The sequence below is a fragment of the Salvelinus alpinus genome, chromosome 31 (genome assembly GCF_045679555.1).
Source record: "Salvelinus alpinus chromosome 31, SLU_Salpinus.1, whole genome shotgun sequence".
Taxonomy (NCBI): domain Eukaryota; kingdom Metazoa; phylum Chordata; class Actinopteri; order Salmoniformes; family Salmonidae; genus Salvelinus; species Salvelinus alpinus.
Window position 1 is genome coordinate 30,308,265 of NC_092116.1, and position 23,560 is coordinate 30,331,824.

Sequence of the window (23,560 nt, forward strand, 5' to 3'; positions counted from 1 at the left end):
GTACTGTTACTGGACATTACTGTTACTGGACGTTACTGTTACTGGACGTTACTGTTACTGGACATTACTGTTACTGGACATTACTGTTACTGGATGGTACTGTTACTGGACGTTACTGTTACTGGACATTACTGGACATTCCTGTTACTGGACATTACTGTTACTGGATGGTACTGTTACTGGACATTACTGTTACTGGACGTTACTGTTACTGGACATTACTGTTACTGGACATTACTGTAACGGAGAGTGTGTGTGTGTCTCTGAACAACTGTGTCTCTGAACAACTGGTTATCAATATATAGTTTATCGATGACAAGAGCTACTCGTTTCCCTTTTAATCTATTTTTAAAAAATCTATCTAATTGGATACAGAACTTTACGCCGTTCTGCAATTTCCTTCGGGATCTGGTCATTCATGCCAATTTTGATCCCAGCAAGTCTTTTACCCAGGCTTTTAACCATTATTTTATCTTTAAAGGAAGCATATTTGACAACGATCGGGCGTTCGTACCTCTGCCCTCTCTGTCCGAAGCGGTTTACACGTTCGAGTTGGATTTTGTCGATAGCTTGGCGTGGAATCTGAAGCGCTGTAAGGAGGAACTCTCTAACTTCAGATTCAGGAACTTCTCCTTCTTTCTCTTGGATACCTGTAAGTACCAGATTCTCTCTCATGGATCTAGTCTGTATGTCAAGTAGGTGTAACGCTCGTCGTGGTTGGAAGAAGAGGAGGACCAATGTGCAGCGTGGTAAGTGTCCATATTGATATAATAATAATAATGAACACTGAACAAAAACAATAAAACGACAAACGAACAGTCCTCTACGGTGAAGCAAAACACAGAACAGAAAATAATCACCCACAAAACACAATGAAAAACAGGCTAGCTAAATATGGCTCCCAATCAGAGACAACGACTGACACCTGCCTCTGATTGAGAACCATACTAGGCCCAACACATAGAAATCTAACAACAGAACAAAACATAGAAAAACAACATAGAATGCCCACCCCAACTCACGCCCTGACAAACTAAAATAAAGACATAACAAAGGAACTAAGGTCAGAACGTGACAGTCAGGCTTCTCTCAGAACGATGTTCTCCTTTTTAAGTTCATTCACTTGGGTTTCAATCTTACTGACTGTCACTTTTAGCTTGTGTGTTTCCTTCTCCAATGTCGCAGCTTTTTCATCACTCATCTCGAGGCTTGCCTTCAACTCTTTTATATCCTTACTGACTAATTCAAGTATACCCAGTTTGTCATTTATTGATTTTAACAGATCGGTTTCGACCTTTACCATTTCCGGTGGTGAAAATATTATATCGTCTGTAGAAGAGTCACGTTTTCGTTTTGAAATCGGTTCCCCCGTCTTACTCTCCGTCATGTTTGGGTGTTGCTTGTTTTCGCAATATTTGTCGATAAATGTCTCTAGTCTTAAGATTTGTTTTGTGTTATTATCCAGATTGAAGGTTATCACCCACCAGATTGTGTAGTGCTAATATTTAGTCTAACTTGCCGATATTGAATATTACGTTTTTATCTTGAGGTGCTCTACATAACTACATTCAGTCCGCCATTACCTGTTGTCATTGTGTATTACTGGGGTACGCATGCCGTCGGGGGTACGCCAAATAAAAATGTGATTCACATTATTAATAAAAAATTATAATTTCCAACGGGGCTATACATTTGGGTAAGGTTTTTTTCTCGCCTGAGTTGCCTCATTTCACTGCGAAAAATAAAATTAAACCATCTAGTGTTCAGCGAAATAACAACACAATGTCAGGTAGCCTAGTCAAATAGTTAACATCCAATCACATTAACCGTTACTCTCTCGTGGGAAACCTTCACTCTTGCGCAGACATTTAGAAACGGAACATGGAAATGTGAAAAATAAGCTACAGAAGTTTTTTATTTGCGAGAATAAAGACGACTTTCGAGTAGTAAGACATGGATAAAAGCAACAGATACCATTAGTAAGAAGGGGCTAGAAGCGTCTTATATGGTGAGCTATCGAGTGGCTAGGACAGGCAAGCCCCATACTATTGTGGAGGACTTAATTCTTCCTGCTGCCGTGGATATGGCTGGGACAATGCTGGGGGAAAAGGCCCCAAAAAACTATACAGACAATGCCTTCATCAAACAACACTGTTTCACAATGCATCAGTGACATGGCAGGAGATGTTTAGAAAAATTCCTGCTTCGCATACAAGCCAGTGAATTATATGCGTTGCAGCTGGATGATGGGTCAGCAGACGTGGCAGGCCTGGCACAGCTCCTGGTATATGTCCGTTACGTTTATGGAGGGTCAATTAAGGAAGACATCCTATTCTGCAAATCGCTGCAAACCAGGACAACAGGAGAGGATATTTTTAAAGTACTGGACAGCTTTGTGACATCAAATGGACTTTGGTGGTCAAGATGTGTTGGTATCTGTACTGATGGCGCAAAAGCCATGACAGGGAGACATAGTGGAGTGGTAACGTGTGTGCAAGCAGTTGCTCCCAACGCCACTTGAGTACACTGCAGCATCCACCCAGAGGCTCTTGCTGCCAAAGGAATGCCTGACAGCTTGAAAGACATTTTGGACACTACAGTGAAAATGGTTAACTTTGTTAAAGCAAGGCTCCTGAACTCTCGTGTATTTTCTGCACTATGCAATGATATGGACAGCGACCATGTAACGCTTTTACAATATACAGAAAGAAGTGCACAAGTATTGACACGTTTTTTTAAATTGAGAGACGAACTTAAAGTTTTCTTTACTGACCATAATTTTCACTTGTCTGACCGCTTGCATGATGACGAGTTTCTCACACGACTGGCCTATCTGGGTGATGTTTTTTCTCGCCTGAATGATCTGAATCTAGGATTACAGAGACTCTCCGCAACTATATTCAATGTGCGGCACATAATTGAGGCTATGATTAAGAAGTTGGAGTTCTTCTGTGTCTGCATTAACAAGGACAACACACAGGTCTTTCCATCATTGTATGATTTTTTGTATGCAAATGAACTCAAGCTTACGGACAATGTCAAATGTGATATAGCGAAACACCTGAGTGAGTTGGGTGCGCAATTACGCAGGTACTTTCCCGAAACGGATCACACAAACAACTGGATTCGTTATCCCTTTCATGCCCTGCCTCCAGTCCACTTACCGATATCTGAACAAGAGAGCCTCATCGAAATTGCAACAAGCGGTTCTGTGAAAATTGTATTTAAATTAGAAGCCACGACCAGATTTCTGGATTGGGCTGTGCTCAGAGTATCCTGCCTTGGCAAATCGCGCTGTTAAGACACTGATGCCCTTTGCAACCACGTACCGATGTGAGAGTGGATTCTCGGCCCTCACAAGCATGAAAACTAAATACAGGCACAGACTGTGTGTGGAAAATGATTTAAGACTGAGACTCTCTCCAATACAACCCAACATTGCAGAGTTATGTGCATCCTTTCAAGCACACCCTTCTCATTAACCTGTTGTGAGTTATTCACAAGTTTTGATGAACAAATAAAGTTTTATATGTAAGATGGCTAAATAAACAGCAAAATTATTGATTATTATTATATTATTATTTGTGCTCTGGTCCTATAACAGCTCTTTGTCACTTCCCACGAGCCGGATTGTGACAAAAACTCACACTCATTCTTATGTTTAATTAATGTATCGTATAGTGTGTGGCAGGCTTACAATGAAGGCAAAAAACAACATTAGAGTGCGCTGACCCTGGTGCTAGAGGGGGTACAGCTGGAGGTTGAATGTTTGAAGGGGTACGGGACTATAAAAAGTTTGGGAACCACTGGTTTATTACAACCTTATCGTTGTTTATGACAGCATTATCATTGTATATTACACCATTACCGTTATGTGTTGCAGCATTATCGTTGTTGTATCACAACATTATCATTGCGTATTACAGCATTCTCATTGTTTATTACAGTATTATCATTGCGTATCACATCACTATCATTGCATATCACAGCATTATCCTTGTGTATTACCGCATTACCGTTGTGTATTACACATTATTATGTATTACCGCATTATCGTTGTTTATGGTACCATTACCATTGTGTATTGCAACATTGCCATTGTGTATTACACCATTATCGTTGCGTATTACACCATTATCCTTGTGTATTACACCATTATCCTTGTGTATTACAGCTTCTCTGTCCTGCCCTTCTTCCTTCCTCTCTCCCTCCAATGGCAACAGTGTCTGCTCATAACTCTCCTCAATATGAACTTTCTCTCTCTTCTCCTCCCTCCCTTCCTCGTCTGTCTGTCTGTCTGTCTGTCTGTCTGTCTGTCTGTCTGTCTGTCTGTCTGTCTGTCTGTCTGTCTGTCTGTCTGTCTGTCTGTCTGTCTGTCTGTCTGTCTGTCTGTCTGTCTGTCTGTCTGTCTGTCTGTCTGTCTGTCCTCTGTCTGTCTATATGTCTTTGTCTCTGTGTGTCTGTCTGTCTGTCTGTCTCTGTGTGTCTGTCTGTCTCTCCTCTGTTTGTCTCTGTCTGTCTGTCTCTGTGTGTCTGTCTGTCTGTCTCTGTTTGTCTCTGTCTGTCTGTCTGTCTGTCTGTCTGTCTGTCTGTCTGTCTGTCTGTCTGTCTGTCTGTCTGTCTGTCTGTCTGTCTGTCTGTCTGTCTGTCTGTCTGTCTGTCTGTCTGTCTGTCTGTCTGTCTGTCTGTCTGTCTGTCTGTCTGTCTGTCTGTCTGTCTGTCTGTCTGTCTGTCTGTCTGTCTGTCCCTCCTCTGTCTGTCTGTCTGTCTGTCTTCTCTCTGTCCTAATAGCAGCTTCCCCTGCAGCAGTCCCTGGCTGCCTCTCTGTGTCGTGAGTCTTACTGGAAGTGCCTCGTCCTCACTCTCCTCATGTACGGGTGTTTCACCACGCTGGGTTGGTGTGTCGTCTGCCGCGTCCCAGTTCTGGGCTCCGGGGAGTATGCTGTTGTCTCGGCTACGACCGCCACCACCTTCCCTGACTTACCTCAGCTGCACCTCCAGCACGACAGGTTAGTTAGTGTGTGTGTCACTCTGGCCTTAAACCTCTCCCACTACCCTAAAAATACTTGTATACAGCTGAAGTTTTCCTTGTGTGTTTTCTATGTTAATGTTCAATGTTAATCTTCTCGTTTGTTTGATGGTTTTATTGTTCTTTCTACTGCTGTAAGAACATGTTGATGGGATTTTACATACACTTTAAATAAAGTTAAATGAAGTTAAATTAACTTTAAATGAAGTTAAATGAAGTTAAATTAACTTTAAATGAAGTTAAATGCACTTTAAATGAAGTTAAATGCACTTTAAATGAAGTTAAATGCACTTTAAATGATGTTAAATGCACTTTAAATGAAGTTAAATTAACTTTAAATGAAGTTAAATGCACTTTAAATGAAGTTAAATGCACTTTAAATGAATTTAAATGAACTTTAGATGAAGTTAAAATAACTTTAAATGAAGTTAAAATAACTTTAAATGAAGTTAAATGCACTTTAGATGAAGTTAAATGGACTTTAGATGAAGTTAAATGAACTTTAAATAAAGTTAAATGAACTTTAAATAAAGTTAAATGAACTTTAAATAAAAGTTAAATGAACTTTAAATAAAAGTTAAATGAACTTTAAATGAAGTTAAATGAACTTTAAATGAAGTTAAATGAACTTTAGATGAAGTTAAATCCACAGTTTGATTGTGTTTGTATCTCTAACAGCCTGTGTTCCAGTGGCTATCTGTACATCCCTAACACAAGTGTTTAAATAAAGTTTGACTATGTTTGTATGAACATGACCTTTCTCTTCTCTTCCTTTCTCCGCCCTCCCCCCTCCTCTCCCCCCCTCCCCTCCCCTCCTCTCCCCCCTCCTCTAACAGCCCATGTTCCAGTGGTTATGTGTACATCCCTCTAGCCTTCCTAGCTATGCTGTACGTGGTGTATCTGGTGGAGTGCTGGCACTGTTACTCCAAGACCGCCATTTTGGCTCACGCAGAGACGGCAGAGGTATGCTACTGACTTTTGTTTTGGTTGGGACTCTTGTGAGTCCTTATCTGTCGTTACCCCATCCGCCGTTACCCCGTCCGCCGTTACCCCGTCCGCCGTTACCCCGTCCGCCGCTACCCCGTCCGCCGTTACCCCGTCCGCCGTTACCCCATCCGCCGTTACCCCGTCCGCCGTTACCCCGTCCGCCGCTACCCCGTCCGCCGTTACCCCGTCCGCCGTTACCCCGTCCGCCGTTACCCCGTCCGTCGCTACCCCGTCCGCCGTTACCCCGTCCGCCGTTACCCCATCCGCCGTTACCCCGTCCGCCGCTACCCCGTCCGTCGCTACCCCGTCCGTCGCTACCCCGTCCGTCGTTACCCCGTCCGTCGTTACCCCGTCCGTCGCTACCCCGTCCGTCGCTACCCCGTCCGTCGTTACCCTGTCTGTCGTTACTCCATCCGTCGTTATTTTGGGGGGAATTTTAATTGACTTTGGTGAAGAGAACAACTAGACTTTGATATATTGTGTGTGTGTGTGTGTGTGTGTGTGTGTGTGTGTGTGTGTGTGTGTGTGTGTGTGTGTGTGTGTGTGTGTGTGTGTGTGTGTGTGTGTGTGTGTGTGTGTGTGTGTGTCCAGGTGTATGAGCGTGTCACAAGGCTCCAGCAGGCTACTCCCTGTATCTGGTGGAAGGCCATCAGTTACCACTACGTCAGACGGACCAGACAGGTGACCAGGTATCGCAACGGAGACGCTTATACCACTACACAGGTGAGTAGGTATCTCAACAGAAATGCTTATACCACTACACAGGTGAGTAGGTATCACAACGGAGATGCTTATACCACTACACAGGTGAGTAGGTATCTCAACAGAGACGCTTATACCACTACACAGGTGAGTAGGTATCACAACGGAGACGCTTATACCACTACACAGGTGAGTAGGTATCACAACGGAGATGCTTATACCACTACACAGGTGAGTAGGTATCACAACGGAGATGCTTATACCACTACACAGGTGAGTAGGTATCACAACGGAGATGCTTATACCACTACACAGGTGAGTAGGTACCACAACGGAGACGCTTATACCACTACACAGGTGAGTAGCGATCACAACGGAGATGCTTATACCACTACACAGGTGAGTAGGTATCACAACGGAGATGCTTATACCACTACACAGGTGAGTAGGTATCACAACGGAGATGCTTATACCACTACACAGGTGAGTAGCGATCACAACGGAGATGCTTATACCACTACACAGGTGAGTATGTATCACAACGGAGATGCTTATACCACTACACAGGTGAGTAGGTATCTCAACAGAGATGCTTATACCACTACACAGGTGAGTAGCGATCACAACGGAGATGCTTATACCACTACACAGGTGAGTAGCGATCACAACGGAGATGCTTATACCACTACACAGGTGAGTAGGTATCACAACGGAGATGCTTATACCACTACACAGGTGAGTAGCGATCACAACGGAGATGCTTATACCACTACACAGGTGAGTAGCGATCACAACGGAGATGCTTATACCACTACACAGGTGAGTAGCGATCACAACGGAGATGCTTATACCACTACACAGGTGAGTAGGTATCACAACGGAGATGCTTATACCACTACACAGGTGAGTAGGTATCACAACGGAGATGCTTATACCACTACACAGGTGAGTAGGTACCACAACGGAGACGCTTATACCACTACACAGGTGAGTATGTATCACAACGGAGATGCTTATACCACTACACAGGTGAGTAGGTATCACAACGGAGATGCTTATACCACTACACAGGTGAGTAGGTATCTCAACAGAGATGCTTATACCACTACACAGGTGAGTAGCGATCACAACGGAGATGCTTATACCACTACACAGGTGAGTAGGTATCACAACGGAGATGCTTATACCACTACACAGGTGAGTAGCGATCACAACGGAGATGCTTATACCACTACACAGGTGAGTAGGTATCACAACGGAGATGCTTATACCACTACACAGGTGAGTAGGTATCACAACGGAGATGCTTATACCACTACACAGGTGAGTAGGTATCACAACGGAGATGCTTATACCACTACACAGGTGAGTAGGTATCACAATGGAGATGCTTATACCACTACACAGGTGAGTAGGTATCACAACGGAGACGCTTATACCACTACACAGGTGAGTAGGTATCACAACGGAGATGCTTATACCACTACACAGGTGAGTAGCGATCACAACGGAGATGCTTATACCACTACACAGGTGAGTAGGTATCACAACGGAGATGCTTATACCACTACACAGGTGAGTAGGTATCACAACGGAGATGCTTATACCACTACACAGGTGAGTAGGTATCACAACGGAGATGCTTATACCACTACACAGGTGAGTAGGTATCACAACGGAGATGCTTATACCACTACACAGGTGAGTAGGTATCACAACGGAGACGCTTATACCACTACACAGGTGAGTAGGTATCACAACGGAGACGCTTATACCACTACACAGGTGAGTAGGTATCACAACGGAGATCCTTATACCACTACACAGGTGAGCATGAAGAAGTAGAGGAACACCTGAGAATTGAGGCCCTAAAAGTAAGTCCGGGGCAAAACGTTCTGACGATATTGCCCCTTTGTTCAGTTACAATTTCAGCTTCAAATGTTTAAGTTGCACTATGCAGAAATCAATCATTTCCTGGTTGCTAAAACTCTCAATAGTTCGCTTAATTTCAGTTTATGTGACAAAACAAGCTAGTACAGTGTAGAGAATCATTGTACCATCTAAACCACTGTGAAATATATTTTCCAGGGCCTCTGAGTGGTGCAGGAACTGCATCGCACTGCTAGCTGTCCCACTAGAAAACCTGGTTAGAGTCCAGGCTCTGTCATAACTGGCTGTGACCGGGAGACCCATGGGGCGGCGCGCAATTGGCCCAGCGTCGTCCGGGTTAGGGGAAGGTTTGGCCCAGCGTCGTACAGGTTAGGGGAGGGTTTGGCCGGCAGGGATGTCCCTGTCCATCGCGCACTAGCGACTCCTGTGGCGGGCCGCGCGCACTGCACGCTGACACGGTCACCAGGTGTACGGTGTTTCCTCCGACACATTGGTGCGGCTGGCTTCGGGGTTCAGCGAGCGTTGTGTCAAGAATCAGTGCGGCTTGGCTTGGCTGGGTTATGTTTCTGGGGACGCATGCCTCTCGACCTTCGCCTCTCCCGAGTCCGTACTGGAGTTGCAGCGATGGGACAAGAAGGTAACTACCAATTGGATACCGAAAAAATTGTATATTTTAAAAACATTTTTATTTAACCTTTATGTAACTAGGCAAGTCAGTTAAGAACAAATTCTTATTTACAATGACGGCCTACCCCGGCAACGCTGGGCAAATTGTACGCCACCCTATGGGACTCCCAATCACGGCCGGATGTGATGCAGCCTGGATTCGAACCAGGTACTGTAGTGACACCTCTTGCACTGAGATGCAGTGTCTTAGACGACTGCGCCACTCGGAAGTATAAGCAAAAATATTTTTCTTTCAGCTGTTTGAAGCAAAACCGAAAGTAAAAAAGGCAAAAAATGAAACTGAAGCTCTGGAAGCATAGAAATAGCACACATAGAACAGATCTACCGCTTCTTAGACTTGTTTTCTAATAGAATGAATGATCCATAACACATATTTCTATGTGAATTTGGTCGGGTCGGCCAAAAAGTTACACATTGTCACTTTAAGTAGAAATGTCCTTATAGTTACTCTGAAAATAGGACAGCGTTACTATAAAACAATAAACTTTTTTTTTTTATTCCCCTCGCTCACAGGTATACCATGAGAGGGTTAACACCCACGCCTCCAGCTCTGAGTTTGACTACGGTCGCCACGGGGTTAAAGACGTCTCCAAGGAGCTCCAGGGACTTCAGGAGCACCCGGCTGTCAGGCTACGCTTCACCAAGTGTTTCAGGTTAACACAAATACACACAAATACACACAAATACACACAGCATACACACAGCATACACACAGCATACACACAGCATACACACAAATACACACAAATACACACAAATACACACAGCATACACACAGCATACACACAAATACACACAAATACACACAGCAAACACACAAATACACACAGCATACACACAAATACACACAGCATACACACAAATACACACAGCATACACACAAATACACACAGCATACACACAGCATACACACAAATACACACAGCATACACACAAATACACACAGCATACACACAAATACACACAAATACACACAGCATACACACAAATACACACAGCATACACACAAATACACACAGCATACACACAAATACACACAGCATACACACAGCATACACACAAATACACACAGCATACACACAAATACACACAGCATACACACAAATACACACAGCATACACACAAATACACACAGCATACACACATTTGGAATTCTAGATGTTCAGCTAGGTGAGTTTCTCACCTTAGCCTGCTTTGAGCTACTGTAAAAACGCTATATAAATCAAATCAGTGAATTAATCAATCAATGAATCAATTGTTCCTCTGTTTCAGTTTTGCCAGCGCCCGTGCGGAGGCTGCATACCTCACCCAGCGAGCACGCTTCTTCGGAGACAACGAGGGTCTGGACGATTACATGGAAGCACGGGAAGGGATGCATCTAAAGAACGTGGATTTCAAGGAGCATATTCTGGCGTTCCCAGACCCGACCCGGCAACCGTGGTATTCCCGACACCGGGTCTTCTGGCTAGCCTCAGCGTTCCTCTTCTCCTGGCCCATCCGGGTCGTGTCGGAGTACTGCACGGCCCATGTACACTACCACGTGGAGAAACTGTTCGGAGAGGAGACGATCCGTGAGGACGGAGTGACGGAGAACGGAGGAACGACAGGCGAGAGGAGTGGCAACGGCGGGTCGAGCTACAGAGCGATATCGCGGGTGAACACGGTGGATATGACGGAGCTGGAGTGGCACATTCGCTGTAATCAACAAATGGTTCCTTCATATTCCGAAGCTCTTCTCATGGACTTGGAGAGAGAGAGTAATGGAGGAGTTAGTGGAACAGGAGGAACTAACACCACCTCCTCCACACCTGGAGCTCCAGGCTCCATCCAGGGAGGCTTTCCAGTCAGCATGACCCGCCCAGTGGCTTTCTCCACGGCTTACCTCCTCCAGAGCTGTCCCCGGTGCCGGAGTACCACGTCAAGCTCAAGCCTGCCCTCCAGGCTAAGGGCCCCGACGGGGAATCAAGCCCTGCTGAACGGCACTGTGGCTGGGATGAGGGCGAATGGCGTAGGGGGTGGGGGTCAGGGTGGTGGCAGGTTAGTGTTGAGTCGTAGTGGGTTTTCTCTAGGGACACGGCCGAGACCAGCAAGTCTATTTCACTCTCGTAGTATGGGGGGAGGACTGGGAGGAGGACGGGGGGAAGACGGAGGAGGAGGGTTTCTGGGGTTAGGGTCCTGGCAGGGTCAGGATGATGAGGAAAGTAGAGGAGTGCTGGAAGGAGAGAGGGAGGAGGAAGAGGAGGGAGAGAGGGATGAGGAAGAAGTGCAGGAGGGAGGAGGAGAGGTGGATGAGGGGGTGAGGGATAGGCCTCCGTCTTACCACGATGAGCAGGAGGGAGGAGGAGAGGTGGATGAGGGGGTGAGGGATAGGCCTCCGTCTTACCACGATGCATTTTTCTTCCCGGTGTTGATCGTACACGGAGAGGAGAGCTGCCACGGTGGAGATGACGTGATGGACACAATAGTAAACTAACAGAAAAGAAAGGAATAAAAAGATTAAATGGAAAAAGAATGGTTGCCATAGTCTGAGAGACAGTGGAAAGGAGGGGATATTGTAGAACAGGACAAGAAAGAGGGGGATGTAAATCAACTGAGAGAAAAAGGGAAGATATTGGTAGACGTTGGATAATATGAGAGAGAGGGGGGGTGGAGAGAGAGAGATAGGGATGTAGGAAGAGGGGGAGAGGGAGGGAGAAAGAAAGGGATGGAGAGAGGTTTGTAGTGAGAGAGAGAGAAAGACAGAGAGAGAGACGAGGCAGAGTGAGAGAGAGAAGGACAGAGAGAGAGAGAGAGGCGAGGCAGAGAGAGAGAAAGAAAGAGAGACAGAGAGAGGCGAGGCAGAGTGAGAGAGAGAAAGAAAGAGAGACAGAGAGGTGAGGCAGAGTGAGTGATGAAGGAATTTGTTTCCTTTATGTTCGTTAACCAATTTAATTATAACAAAGCAAACACTCTGTCCGTTTCTAAGAATTTGTAAGATCCTTATTTGCATAAAATAGACATAGACCCGTGTCCAAATTAATCAATAGCGTTTATTCTCGAGAGATCTCTGACGTGCATATACAAAACCGTTATTTTTATCCCTTCTATTACTAACGCACATACATACACACTAATCTGGATTATCTCCTGAAGTCTCACCACAGTTTATTACCACTTAGCAGACAGTTCCAGCCCCCCCCCCCCAGATATGGAAAAGCTAGAGGGGCTTTTGCTGTCTTCCCTTATCTCCACAGAGTTATAGCTTAGTCGGTTCAAACATAGGTTAATGATCCATTTAGTTTTCTTTAGGCACACACACAGACATTCCTTTCTCCCCCTGTACATGCTACATAACCTCTAATCCTAATGGTTAAGTTTCTGGGTAGAATTATTTAATCATTTATCTTAAACCTTGATAAAATATCTTAACAGTGAGAGAGAGAGAAAGACGAGGCAGAGTGAGAGAGAGAGAAAGACAGAGAGAGAGGCGAGGCAGAGAGAGAGAGAGAGAAAGACAGAGAGAGGCGAGGCAGAGAGAGAGAGAGAGAGAGAGAGACAGAGAGAGAGAGAGAGAAAGACAGAGAGAGGCGAGGCAGAGAGAGAGAGAGAGAAAGACAGAGAGAGAGGCGAGGCAGAGAGAGAGAGACAGAGAGAGAGGTGGGGGTGGAGAGAGAGATAGGGATGTAGGAAGAGGAGGAGAGGGAGGGAGAAAGAAAGGGATGGAGAGAGGTTTGTAGTGAGAGAGCAGTCTTAAGTGGAAGGCCGTTGACTGCACATTGGAATGTTTGTTTTCCAGATATCTATGCTAGGATGCTGTAGGATACTGTAGGAGGATCTAGGATACTGTAGGAGGATCTAGGATACTGTAGGAGGATCTAGGATACTGTAGGAGGCTGTAGGATACTGTAGGATACTGTAGGGGGCTGTAGGATACTGTAGAAGGCTGTGGGATACTGTAGGATACTGTAGGAGGCTGTAGGATACTGTAGGGGGCTGTAGGATACTGTAGGAGGCTGTAGGATACTGTAGGAGGCTGTAGGATACTGTAGAAGGCTGTGGGATACTGTAGGATACTGTAGGAGGCTGTAGAATACTGTAGGATACAGTAGGGGGCTGTAGGATACTGTAGGAGGCTGTAGGATGCTGTAGGATACAGTAGGGGGCTGTAGGATACTGTAGGAGGCTGTAGGATACTGTAGGAGGCTGTAGGATACTGTAGAAGGCTGTGGGATACTGTAGGAGGCTGTAGGATACTGTAGGATACAGTAGGGGGCTGTAGGATACTGTAGGATACTGTAGGAGGCTGTAGGATACAGTAGGGGGCTGTAGGATACTGTAGGATACAGTAGGAGGCTGTAGGATACTGTAGGATACTGTAGGAGGCTCTATAGAAGGATGGATGCACCCTATTCCCTATTTAGTGCTCTTCTCTCCGGGAGACCCATACTGCACATAGACCCATACTGCACATAGACCCATACTGCACATAGACCCATACTGCACATAGACCCATACTGCACATAGACCCATACTGCACATAGATCTCTCGTCGCTGACGGCGACATCCCGTACCCCGAAAAACACATTTAAACAGACCTCTGGTTGACCTATTTCCAATCAACTTTTCCCGTCACTGAAGGCAAATCTAGGATCCGGGATACCTTACCAGTCGTTTTGGGCTGTACAATGTGTGAGCTGTGGTCAAAATAAACATTTACATGTAATCATTTCCGACGCTACACTGAAAAAAAATATAAAACGCAATATGTAAAGTACCATGTTTCATGAGCTGAAATAAAAGATCCCAGAAATGTTCCATACGTATAAAAAAAATGGATTTCTTTCAAATGTTGTGCACAAATTTGTTTACATTCCTGTTAGTGAGCATTTCTCCTTTGCCAAGTTAATCCATCCACCTGACAGGTGTGATATAGCAAGAAGCTGATTAAACAGCATAATAATTACACAGGTGGACCTTGTGCTGGGGTCAATAAAAGGCCACTCTAAAATGTGCCGTTTTGTCACAACACAATGCCACAGATGTCTCAAGTTGAGTGGGCGTGCAATTGGCATGCTGACTGCAGGAATGTCCACCAGAGCTGTTGCCAGGGAATTTTATGTTTATTTTTCTACCATAAGCCGCCTCCAACATCGTTTTAGAGAATTTGGCAGTACTTTCAACCGGCCTCACAACCGCAGACCACGTGTAACCACATCAGCCCAGGCTTCTTCACCAGGGGGATCATCTGAGACCAGCCACCCGGACAGCTGGTAAAACTGTGGGTTTGTACAACCAAAGAATTTCTACACAAACTCTCAGGGAAGCTCATCTGCGTGCTCGTCTTCCTCACCAGGGTCTTGACCTGACTGCAGTTTGGCGTCGTAACCGACTTCAGAGGGCAAATGCTCACCTTCGATGGCCACTGGCACACTGGAGAAGTGTGCTATTCATGGATTAATCCCGGTTTGAACTGTACCGGGCAGATGGTACACAGCGTGCATGGCGTCGTGTGGGCGAGCGGTTTGCTGATGTCAACATTGTGAACAGAGTGCCCCATGGTGGTGGTGGGGTTATGGTATAGGCAGGTATAAGCTATGGACAACGAACACAATTTTATTTTATCGATGGCAATTTGAATGCACAGAGATACTGTGATGAGATCCTGAGGCCCATGGTCTTGCCATTCATTCGCCGCCATCACCTCATGTTTCAGCATGATAAAGCACAGCCTCATGTCACAAGGATCTGTACACAATTCCTGGAAGCTGAACATTTCCCAGTTCTTCCATGACCTGCATACTCACTAGACATGTCACCCATTGAGCATGTGTGGGATGCTCTGGATCGACGTGTACGACAGCGTGTTCCAGTTCTCGCCAATATCCAGCGACTTTACATAGCCATTCAAGCGGAGTGGGACAACATTCCACCACGGGCCACAATCAACAGCCTGATCAACTCTATGTGAAGGAGATGTGTCGCACTGCATGAGGCACATGGTCACACCAGATACTGACTGGTTTTCTGATCCACGCCCCAACTTTTTGTTTAAGGTATCTGTGACCAACAGATGCATATGTGTATTCCCAGTCCTGTCAAATCCATAGATTAGGGCCTAATGAATTCATATCAATTGACTGGTTTCCTTATATGAACTGTAACTCCGTCAAATCGTTGACATTTTTGTATGTTGCTTTGATATTTCTGTTCGATATAGATTACCACGTGATCCCAGATGGCAGCACACCGCCTTTTAAGGAGATATGGTGTGAATTCGGGTCAACTCAGGAAAAGTTGGATATAAATGTTTCTTTTCACACATTATTTAGGTCAACTAGAGGGCTGGTAAATATGGTTTCGGGGTATGGGAGATCAGTGTGTAAAGTTACAGGTCTCCCGGGGCGAAGAGGCTAGCCGCTATAAAGGGAACAGGGTGGCTTTTAGGACAAAGCCTAGAAGAACGGTTGCTTAGGAATAAGGGAAGAGGAGGGAAGAGGAGAGACGGACAGAGAGACAGCCGAGCACAGACATCTGATGCCACCATTTAGGATCTGCTCTCTTAAGTCAGAGGAGAGGAGGGCAAAAAAGACAGGATGCTGGAGACAAAACAGAGAATCTGCACTCCTTTTATTTTGTCTTCCATGGAACAAAGGGAGAAGGAGAGTTCCATTCCCCTTCAACTGAAGGACAGAGGGAGAAGGAGAGTTCCATTCCCCTTCAACTGAAGGACAGAGGGACAAGGAGAGTTCCATTCCCCTTCAACTGAAGGACAGAGGGAGAAGGAGAGTTCCATTCCCCTTCAACTGAAGGACAAAGGGAGAAGGAGAGTTCCATTCCCCTTCAACTGAAGGACAGAGGGAGAAGGAGAGTTCCATTCCCCTTCAACTGAAGGACAGAGGGAGAAGGAGAGTTCCATTCCCCTTCAACTGAAGGACAGGGAGAAGGAGAGTTCCATTCCCCTTCAACTGAAGGACAGAGGGAGAAGGAGAGTTCCATTCCCCTTCAACTGAAGGACAGAGGGAGAAGGAGAGTTCCATTCCCCTTCAACTAAAAGAGAGGACTAAAGGGAACATTATATTATTGTAGTTTCAACTGAATTGAACACTCAGAGGCAGGTCAGCATGCTATATGTATAAACATGGACACTGAGAATCCACACGTCTGACTGTTATCATGAACCAGTCCATCTATAAACCGTGGACAGAAACTCCCTGTATGTTTGGCTTCACCGTCAGCTCTACAGGCTATCTATGGTCCATCACACTGGACCCTGTCTTCTTAATCAGCCAACGACCCAGCACAGCAAAACAAAATGGAGGATGTCTGATCCTCCTCTCTGACCTCCTATAGTCTCCTTACCACAGGAGGTTGCTGGCACCTTAATTGGCGAGATGAGTGGAAACAGTGGAATGGTATCAAATACATCAAAGACATTATTTTCCAGGTGTTTGGTGCCATTCCATTTGCTTCGTTCCGGACGTTATTATGATCCGTCCTCAGCCTCCACTGCTCCTCCCCCTCACCAGCCTCCACTGCTCCTCCCCCTCACCAGCCTCCACTGATCCTCCCCCTCACCAGCCTCCACTGCTCCTCCTCTCAGCAGCCTCCACTGCTCCTCCCCCTCACCAGCCTCCACTGCTCCTCCTCTCAGCAGCCTCCACTGCTCCTCCCCCTCACCAGCCTCCACTGCTCCTCCTCTCAGCAGCATCCACTGCTCTCACATCCCACCCTATTCCCTATGTAGTGCCCTGCGTTTATGGGACAGCCCTATGTGTATGTACACTGTACCTCATAGTGTATGGAAGTAGTGTACTACGTACGTAATACGCTACCGTTTGTAGATGACCTCACTCCAATCTCAACCCGACTGCCTTTGAACAAAAATAATATATTTTTAATAATCTCTTTTTCTGTCACTTTTGCCTTTCAATGCTGTCTGCATCTAGCCAGCGTTTGAGGTGAGGGACTGGGCCTTGAGTTTAAAGCAGCATACCCCCCCCCCCCCCTCTCTCTCTCCAACCTCCCCCCAGGCCGGAATCTATATGGATTACTGGATACTCTCTTGGTTCTATGGGTTAGGGTTAGAGGTCAGAGGTTCTATGGGTTAGGGTTAGAGGTCAGAGGTTCTATGGGTTAGGGTTAGAGGTCAGAGGTTCTATGGGTTAGGGTTAGAGGTCAGAGGTTCTATGGGTTAGGGTTAGAGGTCAGAGGTTCTACGGGTTAGGGTTAGAGGTCAGAGGTTCTACGGGTTAGGGTTAGAGGTCAGAGGTTCTACGGGTTAGGGTTAGAGGTCAGAGGTTCTATGGGTTAGGGTTAGAGGTCAGAGGTTCTATGGGTTAGGGTTAGAGGTCAGAGGTTCTATGGGTTAGGGTTAGAGGTCAGAGGTTCTATGGGTTAGGGTTAGAGGTCAGAGGTTCTATGGGTTAGGGTTAGAGGTCAGAGGTTCTATGGGTTAGGGTTAGAGGTCAGAGGTTCTATGGGTTAGGGTTAGAGGTCAGAGGTTCTATGGGTTAGGGTTAGAGGTCAAAGGTTCTATGGGTTAGGGTTAGAGGTCAGAGGTTCTATGGGTTAGGGTTAGAGGTCAAAGGTTCTATGGGTTAGGGTTAGAGGTCAAAGGTTCTATGGGTTAGGGTTAGAGGTCAGAGGTTCTACGGGTTAGGGTTAGAGGTCAGAGGTTCTATGGGTTAGGGTTAGAGGTCAGAGGTTCTATGGGTTAGGGTTAGAGGTCAGAGGTTCTATGGGGGTCAGAGGTCAGAGGTTCTATGGGTTAGGGTTAGAGGTCAGAGGTTCTATGGGTTAGGGTTAGAGGTCAGAGGTTCTATGGGTTAGGGTTAGAGGTCAAAGGTTCTATGGGTTAGGGTTAGAGGTCAGAGGTTCTATGGGTTAGGGTTAGAGGTCAAAGGTTCTATGGGTTAGGGTTAGAGGTCAAAGGTTCTATGGGTTAGGGTTAGAGGTCAGAGGTTCTATGGGTTAGGGTTAGAGGTCAGAGGTTCTATGGGTTAGGGTTAGAGGTCAGAGGTTCTATGGGTTAGGGTTAGAGGTCAGAGGTTCTATGGGGGTCAGAGGTCAGAGGTTCTATGGGTTAGGGTTAGAGGTCAGAGGTTCTATGGGTTAGGGTTAGAGGTCAGAGGTTCTATGGGTTAGGGTTAGAGGTTCTATGGGTTAGGGTTAGAGGTTCTATGGGTTAGGGTTAGAGGTCAGAGGTTCTACGGGTTAGAGGTCAGAGGTTCTACGGGTTAGAGGTCAGAGGTTCTATGGGTTAGGGTTAGAGGTCAGAGGTTCTATGGGTTAGGGTTAGAGGTCAGAGGTTCTACGGGTTAGAGGTCAGAGGTTCTATGGGTTAGGGTTAGAGGTTCTATGGGTTAGGGTTAGAGGTCAGAGGTTCTATGGGTTAGGGTTAGAGGTCAGAGGTTCTACGGGTTAGAGGTCAGAGGTTCTACGGGTTAGAGGTCAGAGGTTCTATGGGTTAGGGTTAGAGGTTCTATGGGTTAGGGTTAGAGGTCAGAGGTTCTATGGGTTAGGGTTAGAGGTCAGAGGTTCTACGGGTTAGAGGTCAGAGGTTCTACGGGTTAGAGGTCAGAGGTTCTATGGGTTAGGGTTAGAGGTTCTATGGGTTAGGGTTAGAGGTCAGAGGTTCTATGGGTTAGGGTTAGAGGTCAGAGGTTCTATGGGTTAGGGTTAGAGGTCAGAGGTTCTATGGGTTAGGGTTAGAGGTCAGAGGTTCTATGGGGGTCAGAGGTCGGTCCAGGGGCTGCGATTCAAGCCCCTGGGTTGGCTTTCACGGACGGCCCCCTCGTTATGGATCTCTCTCTCCAAGAACCTACTGCACACTGAAAAACATAGCCAGCTGACCAAGGACTTCCAGCCGAGAGAGAGAGAGAGAGAGAGAGAGAGAGAGAGAGAGAGAGAGAGAGAGAGAGAGAGAGAGAGAGAGATGGTAGTATTTTATTCTACTAAATGAAAAGAACCTTCCAGAATGAATCTAGACCACAAACAGATGCCCTGGTTTTGATTGTGTGGACCTAGCTATCTCTCTCTCACACACACACACACACACTGAGCCTTCACTTCACTTCCTGACTAAGCCTTCAACCTGATTTGGTTACTTTTCGTGCCGTTATATTCACACACCGCTTCTGTCTCTTTCTGAGCAGGTAGAGTGCCAAGAGAAAACACACACACACACACACACACACACACACACACACACACACACACACACACACACACACACACACACACACACACACACACACACACACACACACACACTGATCTCCATTTGCGTGTTCAGCCAACTGTGGAGCCACGTGCTTGTAGACGTCGGTTACATTTTGTGGCTGTAAATTCATCGCTAAGCTGTTGGAATGTCTTTGTGTTGCAGCACGAATGTGGACAGGCTGATAATGACCATTATATTATTACTACGATTAAGCAAGTCTCAAAACACACCCTATTCCCTACAGGTGTAGGATCTTAATTTGATCATCCTATTGCAGGACAACTGTCCTGCAATGCTGGAAATTTTAATCTTGTAGTGGATTTGAGGTTTAAAAAGGCTTCTGAATACTTTTTTCAGACTTTTCCCTTACAGAAAAATATCAACCCCTACAAAAAAAATGCTATTATAATCCACATTTCCTGTTGCTGCAGGACTATTTTCCTGCTGTAGCAAACTGGCTCAAATTAAGATCCTACATCTGTATTCCTGTAAAGGTTAAATAAAAAATAAAATCCTCATTTAGAGCCAATAGTAGTGGACTACATAGGGAATAGAGTATCATTTAAGACCTAGCCTTTGTAAGGTCTATGCTATAACAGTGTACCCACTAACACACTCCAGTCATTGTAACAGTCCAGTGCTGTACACATTACTATTTGTCTACACGTGAGGATGTGTCAGTTCTGAGGGGAGAAAGAGGGGCCATTTACAGAGTTAAAGACTAAAGCGTTTGCTCAACTTGGATTAAGATTTAAACTTACTTTTTTTTTAACAGGCACCAAAAAGCTCCAAAACAAAAACTATTCCTCCTGATATTTCAACCTGTTATTATTCTGCTCTGCTTTATATAAGATACTATTAATGATTGTACTGTTGTTATTACTACTGGTCAGTACCATTATGGTCTACAGGGGACAGATATTATTACTACTGGTCAGTACCTTTATGGTCTACTGGGGTCAGATATTACTACTGGTCAGTGCCATTATGGTCTACAGGGGACAGACATTACTACTACTGGTCAGTACCATTATGGTCTACAGGGGTCAGATATTACTACTGGTCAGTACCATCATGGTCTACAGGGGACAGATATTACTACTGGTCAGTACCGTTATGGTCTACAGGGGTCAGATATTACTACTACTGCTCTGTACCATTATGGTCTACAGGGGTCAGATATTACTACTGGTCAGTACCATTATGGTCTACAGGGGACAGATATTACTACTGGTCAGTACCATTATGGTCTACAGGGGTCAGATATTACTACTGGTCAGTACCATTGTGGTCTACAGGGGACAGATATTACTACTGGTCAGTACCATTATGGTCTACAGGGGACAGATATTACTACTGGTCAGTACCATTATGGTCTACAGGGGACAGATATTACTACTGGTCAGTACCATTATGGTCTACAGGGGTCAGATATTACTACTGGTCAGTACCATTGTGGTCTACAGGGGACAGATATTACTACTGGTCAGTACCATTATGGTCTACAGGGGTCAGATATTACTACTGGTCAGTACCATTATGGTCTACAGGGGTCAGATATTACTACTACTGGTCAGTACCATTATGGTCTACAGGGGTCAGATATTACTACTGGTCAGTACCATTATGGTCTACAGGGGACAGATATTACTACTGGTCAGTACCATTATGGTCTACAGGGGTCAGATATTACTACTGGTCAGTACCATTGTGGTCTACAGGGGACAGATATTACTACTGGTCAGTACCATTATGGTCTACAGGGGACAGATATTACTACTGGTCTGTACCATTATGGTCTACAGGGGACAGATATTACCACCGGTCAGTACCATTATGGTCTACAGGGGACAGATATTACTACTACTGGTCTGTACCATTATGGTCTACAGGGGACAGATATTACTACTGGTCAGTACCATTATGGTCTACAGGGGACAGACATACAGTCTGGATTATCATCTGTATTTTAAAATCCCAGATTATTTTATGACCCTGTTGGTTTCCACTAATCTCCGATCTCAGAACCAAGTCTTGTGTGTGCTGGCCAGCTAGTCGGTTGGGGTAAGTGAATGGACGAGCTAACATTGTAATACAGTGTTTACTTTACTGGCCACCTCTATCAACACAGCTTTATATTCACGCAAACTAAAAGGAAAGGTCTATTATATATTTCCGATAATAAATGTAATTGAATGAATATGCTACAATACCTGTGATGGTACTGATGGTGAATGTTACCAATAATAAAGTCACCCTGCTTGATATACCAGGATATCATTGGTTTACCTTGTGATGATTCACACGTCCTGCTCTGCTCTTCTGTGTGTGTGTGTGTGTGTGTGTGTGTGTGTGTGTGTGTGTGTGTGTGTGTGTGTGTGTGTGTGTGTGTGTGTGTGTGTGTGTGTGTGTGTGTGTGTGTGTGTGTGTGTGTGTGTGTGTGTGTGTGTGTGTGTGTGTGTGTGTGTGTGTGTGTGTGTGTGTCTGTGTGCGTGCGTGTGTGTGTGTGTCTGTGTGTCTGTGTGTGTATGTGTGGGCTACAACTTTGTTATTTTATTGTGGCTCAATGAGCAAAATGTATTTAAGTATTTCTAGTATTTCTGTAAATGTTATTTTTAGCCCTTGGTCCATAATACAGGAATGCAAGCTAATGTTTTCTTTTCTTTGCTATCCCTCTCTCTCCCTCCTCCCTCTCTATATATGCAGGACAGGATAGGGCTTAGAATGGACTGTAGATAGATTGTACTATAGATTAATTTGCCAACAGGTGCTGCTGCCCAGTTTGTTTTCTGATAGTAAACGTTAGCTGAAGACCTGCTGTTTTTCCGATGTAGAAATTCAACATATTGTACGATATTTTTAATCTACAGTGCATTCGGAAAGTATTCATACCCCTTCCCCTTTTACACATTTTGTTACGTTACAGCCTCATTCTAAAATCTATTAAATTAAATCAACTACAATGACAAAGCGAAAGTTTTTTAAAATTTAATTTAGCCAAATTTATTCAAAATAAAAAAAACAGACATACCTTATTTACATAAATCTTCTTAGGACTAGACGTGCAACAATGTATTTTTTGGACAGCAGTGGCTTCTTCCACTGTGTCCTCCCATGAACACCATTCTTGTTTAGTGTTTTATGTATCGTAGACTCGTCAACAGAGATGCTAGCATGTTCCAGAGATTTCTGTAAGTCTTTAGCTGACACTTAGCTGTTCTTCTTAACCTCATTGAGCATTCTGCGCTGTGCTCTTGCAGCCATCTTTGCAGGAAAGCCACTCCTAGGGAGAGTAGCAACAGTGCTGAACTTTCTCCATTTATAGACAATTTGTCTTACCGTGGACTGATGAACATCAAGGCTTTTAGAGATACTTTTGTAACCCTTTCCAGCTTTATGCAAGTCAACAATTCTCAATCTTAGGTCTTCTGAGATCTCTTTTGTTTGAGGCATGGTTCACATCAGGCAATGCTTCTTGTGAATAGCAAACTCACATTTTGTGATTATTTTTTTATAGGGCAAGGCAGCTCTAACCAACATCTCCAATCTGTCTCATTGATTGGACTCCAGGTTAGCTGACTCCTGACTCCAATTAGCTTTTGGAGAAGTCATTAGCCTAGGGGTTCACATACCTTTTCCAACCTACACTGTGAAAGTTTAAGTGATGTATTCAACATAGACAAGAAAATTACAATAATTTGTGTGTTATTAGTTTAAGCACACTGTATTTGTCTATTGTTGTGATGAAGATCAGATCAAATTTGATGACCAATTTATGCAGAAATACAGGTAATTCCAAAGGGTTCACATACTTTGTCTTGCCACTGTGTGTGTAAATGTGATTTATTTATTTATACATTTGCAAAAATTTCAAAAAACTGTTTTTGCTTTGTCATTATGGGATATGGTGTATAGATTGATGAGGGGGAAAAACTGGGAACAACATGGTGAGGTATTAGCACCCCCTGTGGTTCTCTATGATATTACAGCTCCAGAGGACAGACAGGAACAACATGGTGAGGTATTAGCACCCCCGGTGGTTCTCTATGATATTACAGCTCCA

At 44.9% G+C, this 23,560-nt stretch overlaps 1 protein-coding gene across 1 annotated transcript in view; it reads left to right on the plus strand.

Annotated features, from left to right (window-relative positions):
* LOC139561256 (transmembrane protein 151A) overlaps positions 1-11,897 on the plus strand; it is a 33,075-nt gene extending 21,178 nt beyond the window's left edge. The window contains exons 2-6 of the mRNA XM_071378241.1: positions 4,792-5,009; positions 5,866-5,992; positions 6,608-6,739; positions 9,809-9,948; positions 10,568-11,897. Of these exons, the coding sequence (XP_071234342.1) occupies positions 4,792-5,009; positions 5,866-5,992; positions 6,608-6,739; positions 9,809-9,948; positions 10,568-11,768 (1,818 nt within the window). The 3' untranslated portion in view covers positions 11,769-11,897. The remainder of the gene's footprint in view (positions 1-4,791; positions 5,010-5,865; positions 5,993-6,607; positions 6,740-9,808; positions 9,949-10,567) is intronic.
* The last annotated feature ends 11,663 nt before the right edge of the window (positions 11,898-23,560 follow it).